The 10,458-nt window shown below is 51.8% G+C and overlaps 1 protein-coding gene across 1 annotated transcript in view; it reads right to left on the bottom strand.

The window, feature by feature from the left end:
- Window positions 1–6,020: 6,020 nt before the first annotated feature.
- Window positions 6,021–10,458, bottom strand: part of WDR20 (WD repeat domain 20) — a 57,867-nt gene continuing 53,429 nt past the window's right edge. The window contains 1 exon segment of the mRNA XM_044774350.2: window positions 6,021–8,493. Within this exon segment, the coding sequence (XP_044630285.1) occupies window positions 8,428–8,493 (66 nt within the window). The 3' untranslated portion in view covers window positions 6,021–8,427.

Genomic DNA, 10,458 nt, shown 5'->3' with positions numbered 1-10,458 from the left:
AACACAAGCTTATTCTTAGGCTGTCCTGAAAAATGCTTCAGTTGGTTAGTACTGTTTACACACAAGCCTTTAAGCAAACTGCTGCATTTTCACATATTGGACTTGTGTGGACACAAATGAGGGGTGACAATCTGAAATTGACCTTCAGCTCTGCCTACACCCTGTTGGAGGGAAGCTGGGAAGCGTGCTGCCCCACTCTGTCACTTTATCTCCAGTTTCTTACCTTAAAACTGAAATCTGTTAGTCTAGACAAGAACAGGAAGCAAAGAGCAAATGGAACGTAGCCACTGACCCCTGCTGAGTCTATAGGAGCTCTTTTCCCCGGATCCAGGAGTTACTCCTGCAAAGGAACACAACCCTGTTCTGATCGCTCTGCCCAAGAGCACGCTCCACACTCCTCACACAGACCCCCAGACCTCAGGATGAAGTCTAGACAGCAGGAGGCGACGGCTCTGGCCGCCCAGCTGCGCGGGGGAGAGGAGAGCTCTGTGGAGCGCGGCGCCCGCTCGGCCGGCCCACAGAGGGAGGACAGCTGTTTCCTGCCTCGGGGATTAGGTGGCGAGTGCGGGCCAGCGGAGACCGGCGAACCCTTCTCCCAGCAGCGCCCTCTGCTGAGCCTCGGCCGGGCCCACGAGGCCCGCGCACGTCTGGAGTGGAGAACCTTGAACGTGAGAATGTCTACCTTCACCGTCAGACAGGCCCCAAGAGGGTTTACGGTGACTCCGAGGAAAGAAGTGGTTTCCTTGAGCTATGGGATGTCCAGGAACAGTGTCAAATCTACAAAATGAAGAGGTCCCCCTTCTCAAACAAGAGAACAGGACTCTGCTCCTCCCTGCAAAGGGAAAACCGTGATCCAGCCTGGGGACAGAGACGCAGAGGAACCCCCTCACAAGGCCTCCCTCTCAACCCACAGGGTCTGCCTCCCCTGCCTTTGCAGCACTTCAGAGAGCCAGAGCGCTGGCCGCAGCTGCATGAACACTAAGGATGCTCTTTCTAAGAAAGGCGCTCCCCTCCCCCGATCAGGGAAGGTGGGATCCAGACCAGTGGTGCCCAACACAAGGATAAGGCAAGCCCCCTGTGAAACTTAAAATTCTAGTAGCACATGTAACAATTTAAAGCCAGGTGAAATTTATTTTAATATGTACCCCAATATATTCCATATTAGCATTTCACCATGTGATCAATGTAAGAATTATTGACATATTTTTCATTCTTTTGTGTGTGAAGCCTCTGAGGCACGCTGTATAGCACAGCTTGATTTGGACCGGCCTCATTTCTAGCGTTCAGTGGCCACAGGTGGCTCGTGGCTGCCATGGACAGCTCAGGTCTGGCCATGCCACCTCAACCCCTCCCCTGCCTTAGACTTTCTTCTGTTCTGTGACACCCCTGGAGGACTCAAGCCCCTTTTCTTCCAGTCCCGTGGGAGGGCAGGGGCTAAGGCACAGAGGTGGCATGGGAACTGGCTTCCTGGGTCCTGATGTCAGTGGGGACATTCAGCCTCTGCTGGCTGACCATCTCCCCAGGCCTGAAAAGCCAGCCATTCCTCAGGGGCTGCAGGAGGACCCCAACTCTCTCTCTCTCTCTTTTGTTTTCTGCTGAAGAAGATTCCCCCTGAGCTAAATCTGTGCCAGTCGTCCTATATTTTCTATGTGGGCCGCCATAGCGTGGCCGCCGATGGGTGGTATAGTCCACGTCCAGAAACTGAACCTGGGCCGCCAAAGCAGAGCACGCTGAACTTAGCCACTGGGCCACAGGGCCGGCCCCCCAACCCTGCATCTTCACAAAATTAATGCACTCATTCTCCAGTTTCTGTTGGCTAAAGCCCTAATCCCAGTTGTGACAGCAGCAGGGAGCCAAGTAGAACTCCCCCTGCTGTCCCACTGTCCATGAGGCCCAGGTTCAAAAGAGATCTTGAAGGTCATCTAACAAGTAACCCTCCTCCTTTCAGCTACCACAGTCCATACTCACATGAACCCTCAATTACCACGTCCTGGGAACCGGGGGTTCTACTTAACAGGGTTTTGATGCCAACCCTGGTGAATGATTACTTTAGAATGGACGTTGTGCAGTAATATGCCCCTGGGCTCCACACCCAGGGTCCTGATCCTTGGGCACTGAGCCGGGAGGCAGCCTGGGATGTTAGGTAGGCCTGGCCATGGGTGAAAAGCCCAAGAGGAGCCCGGGGCGCTCGGTCGAGGAGCCCCTCTACTAAAGCAGAGAGAAGCGGATGGGACAGTGCAACAAGGCCCGGGGGGCTCGACCTCCAGTTCTCCAGCACTGACCCAGCACACCCGCTGAGGGCCCGTGGGCCCGCGCTCCAGAGCGCAGGTGTTTCCTCGCGTTTGCAGGTGTGGTTTGTGGGTTTGGGACCTTCCTGGGGCGGAGTCTGAAACAAGCAGACTTGGTGAGGCCTTCAGAGGTCGGCAGCGGGTGGGGAAAGCGCAGCCCAAGACTAGCGCTCCCTGGGAAAGCAGGGAAGGGGCCTCAGGTCAGGGGCAGCTCGGCACTCTTCCAGCACCCAGCACGCAGGCCAGGACCCCGTCGGGCCTTGTTATGGTCAGTGGTGTGTAGACCCGACACGTGCTCACTTCTTGGAGACGGAATCACTTTGCTATTATGGACAATGGAGGCATGGGGAAAACACCGCCACTCAAAAGAAAATTAAATGTGAAACGTCACCTTATTTCTATAAGCCTGCGCTTCAGTTTAAAGGTTATTGCGTGATGAAAGAGAAAGATGGAGAAGACACACTTACAGGCCTCCATCAAAGACGCCAGGCTACTCTGAAGAGGACGCCCAGCTGGACATCTTAACGTAAGGACAGTGTGGGGCACACTTTTCAGCGTGGAGGACCTGCCCCCCTACCTGCCAGCCGCGTCAAGCCCACAGGCCGCGCTGCCCCAGCCGGCCGGCCGGCCCCTGAGGGCGGGCACGCTGTTTTACGGCATCCTCCTTGCTCACTCTTCCCGGTCCATGGAGAAGGCCCGACGAGACGACCTTGCTGTTCTGCAGTTGCGCCCAGCAGCGCGGGAACTGCTGCTCTGTCCCCCAGACAGCGGGCAGCTGGCGACTAGAGCTTTCCAAGTATCTATCAAGCAAAAGACGTCTTCAGCCGAGAATCTGCATAATGTCTTATTAGCCCCCCAGGGAGGAAGCCCATTACAGGAACAGTGACAATTCTTGAATCTAATATCTAATAAGCCGTTCTGTTCCCACCAGAGTTGCCATTTCATTCCTGCTGGAAATTTCATTTGAAAATTAAGTGATGAAATACTCCAGCTCTTAGTTTGGGTTTGATTATAATACTAAGCTAATAGAATTAAGGCTTGTTTCACAAGAATGTACCGGCAAAATAATTTTGGTTAAAAAACAATTTACAACAAAGGAACATGTCTGTGCTGGTGGCTGCTACTGAGATCACAGCTTCTGACAGCAAGAAAAGACACGGGGGGAGGGGTGGTCACAGAGCCCCACTTCCAAGAAAGGCCTGTCCTGAAGTCCTGGCGGGCCCACTGCCAGCCTCCCCATCTGACCCCAGCCACCTCTGACTGGCCCGTAAATGCTGGAGACCTCAGGACCTCCAGGGGGTAGTTGTAGGATGAGGTCAGCAAGTTTGGGCTGCATGTGAATTCACAGAGTCATCCCCCTGGCGTTATTTAAAGCCTGGTCATTTGACTCTCTCAATGTCACCCTCCCCACCCCAAACAAAAATGACAAGCACACCACCCCGGGACAGGTTTTACTGCAGACGACCACAGCTTCTCTCTCGAGGTCATGCAGAAAAGTGCCCTGAGAGGAGCTCAGCGCTGGCTGCGAGGGGTGAGGGCTGCAGAGGTCCCCTGGATCGGCCTCCCATGGAAGGTGGGCCTCTGGGGCCCAGCACCTTCCCCAGCACAGTTACCCTGAGGCTCTAGTCCGAGGCTCCACGCCAGGTGCTCCCAGCACTCTCTATCCCAGTCTGAAATGAAGAGGTAAATATTTTTTGTAAAGTGATGCCCTTTTAGAGATGCTACGAAAACGATGAGAAGTACCACCAGGGTAACTTGCTCCAGGAACACTGCTCGCTCTGGATACACTTCCATCCATGAGAATCCCATTACTCGCACTACCCAGAGCACTGCACAGAGAACCAAAGAAACCCCGGCCAGAGCAGCCACCATTTCACTCTAAGGCACGTGACGCCCAAGTCCCCAGATGAAATGAGGTTTACAAAGTGGGTGGATCACAGCCTCGGTCCCTAAATGTGGGCTTGGAGGGGAGAGTGCCCACTCCACGGGAGCTTCCCTGGGGCCATTCCCTGAGCATCTGCACCCCTCCCTGCCCCAGGTCCTGGACCTAGGACCGTGGCTCCTGCTGGGCAGCTGACCATGTCCCTTTGCCAGCCTCGACCTGCCCAATGACAGGTCACACTGAAGGTGGCTCACTTCCCCAATGAGGCCACTCAACCTGGTCTCTAAAGAGAAAAGCCACCCAGAGAAAACCATCATGCTCTTTTCAGGTATCTGGGAACAAGACTTCTTAGGGCACAACCAGGTGAGGGCTCCTCTGAGAACCGTGCACGGAAAGAAGCGCCCGCCCCGCACCTTCAGGCCCTCTCACTTCCGGGTGACCGACTGCGGCTCTGAGATCTGCCCCCTGCTCTGTGCGACAGGAGGAGGGGACCCCTCTTTCCAGCTTGAGCCACTGGCGGAGGATTTTACCCACATTAGCCCCACTCAAAACAAAAGGCTCATTTAGAGACCACCAACACTCAAGGTGGGGGCCGAGTGTCCCTAAACGTTCTGTCCCTTTCAAGAGACCCACTGGTCCAAAAGCGACTGTTTCTTTCCACAGACAGCCACACGTGGAAGACTGAACTATTTTCCAAGAGTGACTAGCTATTTTTAAAAGAGGAAAATATTGTGTTTTTTTTAAACCTGCTGTCAACCTGGGGTGGGGCTTAAAATCTACTCAATACTGAGGAAAAAGCATGTACTGCTCCTGAGGCAGCAGGTCACTGAGGGCAGAACATCTGACTGTCTTTTCCGCTTTGGCAGCTCCGAGCCGAAAGCAAGATCGCACCCGCCTCAGCCCCGGAGGATCAGGACAGCACGGTCGGGGCGGGGGGGGGGGGGGGGTCTGGAGACCACCCTCCGGAGATGGTTGTGTGGCAGGCCGACCACCAAGGAGAGACAGCCAGGAGGGAGCTTCCAGAGGCCTTGCTAGCCCCAGGCTCCAGGCCCACATGTCTCACAAAACAGCACGGAGATGACAGTTAACTGGGGGCAGCAGGGCCTGAGAAGGGGCTCTCCCTGGGCCAGCTCACATGTTTACCCTCACGTGAGGCCTCTGCGGGGTCTGAGGTCTAGGCCCGGAATTCTTGCCTTGAAGCACTCCGGGATGCAGCTGTAGGACAATATAAATCACTAACTCTTCCCACCCTAAACGGACTGTCTCCCACTGACCTTTCTGCCCTGGAGCCCGAGGGCCTGGTGTCTAAGGCAGGACAACCTCAAGAGCAATTGCAAAGCCTCAAGCAAACTGTTTAAGATTATGACTAGGAAAACAATGAATCTCCCCAGGAAAAGAGCTCCTATAGCAGCCTGCCAGCTTCTCCTCCACTCTCCCAGCTGCTGGCTGGTGGCTGGACAGGATGCTGGATGCCCAGCAGCCAGGATACTGAGTCTGTGCTCACCAAAGCCAGCACCCAGCCCAGGACAACTTCAGAATGTCAGCATTCTCATTAAACAGAACCTTTACACAGCTCGGCTGCACTGTCAGTCAGCAGCCCTTCTCCACACTGGATTCAGAGTGGATGAGGGTCACCGAAAACAATTAATACCTTTGATACTCAGAACAAACATCACATTTAGTAGATTTCTAATTAGGAGAAACTCAGAATCGGTAATAAGAGGTAGCAATTCCTGTGGCTATTTGTTCTATAAACAATAACGAGGCCCTTAATTGTACAGCATTTAAAAGCTTTTCTTTTTTAGTTCACTGAGATTTTTTAAAGCTGAGATTGAAAATTATCTACATTTACAATTCATTCACACATGTTTATTTAATGTCAGTATACAGAGGACAACCCCAAAGTACTTCAATATCAGGTGTGTAGTAAGTCTCTGGCTGTGACAGTGACGAGGGAACAACTAAAAACCAAGGCAGTGAAACAGAAATATGATTTTCTTAAAATTATAAAGTAACAATCCTGCTATTAAAGCTCCCAAAATTATTGCAACAGTTAAGAACTTAATTTACCAACATTTCATGTTAGGAAGGCTCTTTTGAAATTTATTCAAGTTATCAAGAAATTAGCTGAAAATGTAAAAAAGGAAATACATATGAATTTTACTTTTGATTTTCACTAAAGGTAAATATTCATACAATTTTATACAGTGTCACCTAATATAGCAACCTTTAATAAACTTAGGAATACAGAAATTAAAAACGCAGAAAATTTTTGTTATACTTTTGAGACAGCAATTTAACTATGACACGAAGTTCATGTAACAGATGCAGCAATGAATAAAGAGTCACCACCAGTGGGACAGTTCCCTCCCCTGGAGGGGCATTTCATACAGCTTTGAACTTGCGCTTTGGGTTTCAAGGGTAACAGCTCAATACAAGTGCTTTTCCACTGTGAGCCCTGGGCTTCACTTTCCCCAGACTGCTGTCTGCTCCTGTTGGCCATCACTGGGGTCGTGGAGCTGAGCCCCCGGTGACCTGAACAGAGGACAGTCCCGAGCAGCCCCATGTGACGGGCAGGCTCCGGACAAGGAGAGGGTCTTGCCGATTGCTCCCCACCGTGCTCCCAGGACGGGAGCATCTCCGGGTTCCTTTTCAGGCCTACAACGCATGCAGAAGCTCCCTGCTGCAGAAGGAAAGCCATCAGTGGACACGCCCAGAACAACGGACAACGGGACAGTTGATCAGAGGCCAGACGCTTCTCCTCGCGCACCCACACGGGCGGCGGGTGCCCTGCGCCAGGCCCTCACGCACCAGATGGGATGTTGCGCTCTGCGCATCTGCCCTGCAAAAGCCACAGTCGGACTCCGCTTCTAGTTCTTCCTCAGACGGGCAGACACACCAAACGTGGCGCTGGGGTTTCCAAAGGATTCTCCCTCCAGCCCCCCTGCCCCACCGCCGCCCCTCTGGCTTTTCCCCCTCACACTTTGAGCTTCCTCAACAAAGAAATCAAACATCTCCTTCCCGGGCAAGAGGTGGCGAGAACCTTGTACACAGGTGCAGACATCAGGTAAAACAGCTTCACCAATGTCAGCACAAATTCAATACTTGACCATATCTTAAAAATTCAAGATGCACCACAGGAAGTGGAGGAATCGAGAAGTGGCTGCCTGGCTATTGGCCAGCCAGGATGTGGGTGTTAAGGCAAACAGTGGAGCAGAATATTGAGTCCCACCTGGGACATGTGTACACACCCATAAAAACTGGTAAAGTTTCACCACATTTTGTTCTTCATAGTTTCTGAATGTCTGAGACAATAATTTTTGTTATAGCTTATTTCTGTTTATCCTCCACTCCTCCATTTCTCTATCATAAGGCATTTATCCCTAGTCCCAAGCCAATGGCTCAGAGAACACTTCAAAAATGCTGGAAGGTTCAATCAGCACAAAAACCAAAATTAAGATTCTTTACCACTGTTTAAGTAAATTTAGAACCCAAAGTTACTGGTTATTTTTAAAGAGTCTGCCTACTCCCTCTTACACATTTGCTTTTGCAAAGGCAAGGTTTTCCAAAGGCTTCTTCTCCAGCCCTCTGGGGGACTGTTAATTCCCCTGCCCAAGTAAGAAGAAGGCTGAGTAGGACTGGAGCGGGGCAGCGCGCCGAGAAGCTGCTCACCAACGTCGCAGCACAATCCCGGCTTCCGGACTTCCCGGAAGGTTTAAGAGAGGCAAGCCAGAGCAGGGCAGGCAGAGAGGACCGTCAGTGCTTGGCTGTGCCTTCTGAGGGCGTCCGTCGCTGCACGCAGGCCACAGGCCAAGGTGCTCTCGCTGGGAGGGAGTGGGACTTGAGTGCCACCACGTATGTACTTTATTTCTGTCTGTGCTTTTCATCAATGCACTTCAGTGCATGACAGAAAAGTTGTGCTGACCGAGTAGTAACAGCCTCCTCCTGCCAACAGCTGTTTTATTCCAGAAGTTAGGTTAGAAAAGATATTCTTGCTCAGGATAATGTTTAAGCTGAAAAACTTCAAAAAATTTCAATGAGGAAGCTCAAAGTTTGGTGAGAAAACTATAAAAACGCTCCCCTGATGTCCCTCGGTGGCACCGTGCCTCACACAGCTGAATTCAGGGCCCCCTGAGGCTCCCCACCTCCCCCCCATCCCAGGTCTGCAGGAGCCATTGGTCAGAAGCCAATCGGCGGGAGGAGGCGAAGAGCCCGCCCGCCCCTCTCCAGTGCCCTCTTCTCAAGCTGCCGGCAACTTTAGTCCTGGTCTTGGAGAACACCTTGCATTCTGTCCTCCTGACTGCAGGAGAAGTGCTCTGCTGGCTGTCAAAGAAAGGGGGCAGGCGTCAGAGGGCACAGCGGACGGGAGCAGCCTGGGCCGAGCCAGGGGCCGGGCCATGCTGCCCCTCCCCAGCACCTGACCCCAGCAAGGGGACCCCAGACAGGGTACTAGACAGACATTAAGGATACACTCACCAGTAGATACTGGAAGAACAAGATGGTGACCAAGCCCCAAATCCTAAACTGTGACATGACTATGGTTTTTAAAACGGGAGGTGGGGGCGGGGATAGGGGTGGTAGAGGAGAGACACCACAGGCTTCTATTAGCACATTCCAGAACTTGCTTTTTAAGGAAACAATTAATATCCTCCTTCTGCCTCTCCACCCCCACCTTCCCATCAACAGGCTGCCTCCTAGGTAAGTCACCCTGTGAGTGCACCAGAGCAATCCCTCCTTTATCACAGCCAGCGCAGCTGAGGATGCTAAAGGGTGGAAGGAACCAGGAAGCGCCCAGTTGCTCAAGTGCCAGCCCCACAGGAGCGAGTCCACGGCAATGCAATGAGCAATGCACTCAGAACTGAAAGGTCAGGTAAGCTTCCCCACAAAGGTTACTTACCTGGAATTAGCCACTCTTGGCTTAAGCCAAACACAAAATCCTGAATTTTGAAACTGCATACTCACTGCCTCAGAAGCATTTGAAACGGAATTGCTAAAACTATGCAGGGACATCAAAATGCACATGGAGTGTTGGTTACTAATCTCTCCATCTGACAGCCCAATTTAGCCTCCAAACTTGAAACAGTCCACAAGGATGGCTGTGTTGGCTACCTTAGATCAGTTAACATTTAGGAACAAAGGATCATATCTTAAAGGTAAACAGGACATTAACATTCCCATGGACCACAATGCCGGGGTAGGGGGGTGGGAGGTGCACCTGGAAGGCCGCCTGGTTCTCACATTGTAGAACACTGCCACTGCTATCACAGCTAACAGAAACTGCTCGCATTACGGAGCACGGTGGGTACGGAGTGAAGGGATCCAGCCATGACACGTGCAGAAGTGGGAAGCAGGCCTGGGATGTGGCCTGGCCTTCCTAGGAGGGCTGCATTAAGAGCACCCAGAGCTGGTGCTCCATCAACCAATCTTACCCTGCAGAGAAGTGAAAGGCTCCAGGTCTTCACTTTGCTGAATCACATTCACTACTCAAACCAGTGTAAATGATAAGTACGTCTATATTTAATTACAAAGGTGTGCAAAACAGAAAAACAAATCTAAATGACCAAAATAAGTTAACAAATAAGATAATCATTATCTTGACATAAAATGTACAGCTCAAGGAACCATCTCATGCATTGTGAAAACTGGAATTTGAAACTTCTCCCACAGCTGGTAAGGATCATGAGGAATCAGAATCAAACACCACAGTTTCCCACGGCAGCAGCCGGTGTCCCCGCGCAGAGGGAGTTCCCACAGCACCTCTCCTTGGGCAGCCACAGGCCACCAGAGCCCCAGGCTGAGGTGCTCTGAGTGGGAGCCACTGAGGACAGAGCCCAAGGGCTAGGCCAGCATCCCTGGCCCAAGAATGATCCCGGAATCATGACTGTGACCCAATGGTGAGAAAGGGGGCCACCTGCACCTGTGCTCCCCTTCTGGGCGGGAAATCAAAACCCAAACAAGAGAAGGTCAGGAGGCACTCTGAACCCTGAGGAGTCCATCAATCCTTACAAAACAAAGCAGAGGAGTCCACCCAGGGCCTACAGTCATGTGCTTTTATGACCAAAAAACCCAAGAAACAAAAAACAAAAGAAAACCAAACCTCCTTTCCCTTGTTGGAAAAAAACATAAGCAAAGCGCATCGGACATAAAAGATCTTGGCTTATGTGGCAAGAGGCACTTCTGACAACTGCTGTCGGCGTCCTCAGCCCGCAGTTCACGTTAACTGTCCAGGCTCTGAGTAACACAGATAGTTCATTTAGTGCAGAGAATCTCAATCAAAGTGCTACAAAC

Source organism: Equus asinus, chromosome 7 (assembly GCF_041296235.1).
Source record: "Equus asinus isolate D_3611 breed Donkey chromosome 7, EquAss-T2T_v2, whole genome shotgun sequence".
Lineage (NCBI taxonomy): Eukaryota > Metazoa > Chordata > Mammalia > Perissodactyla > Equidae > Equus > Equus asinus.
Note: the sequence above shows the minus strand (reverse complement) of the source record. Positions and strands in the feature narration are given on the sequence as shown.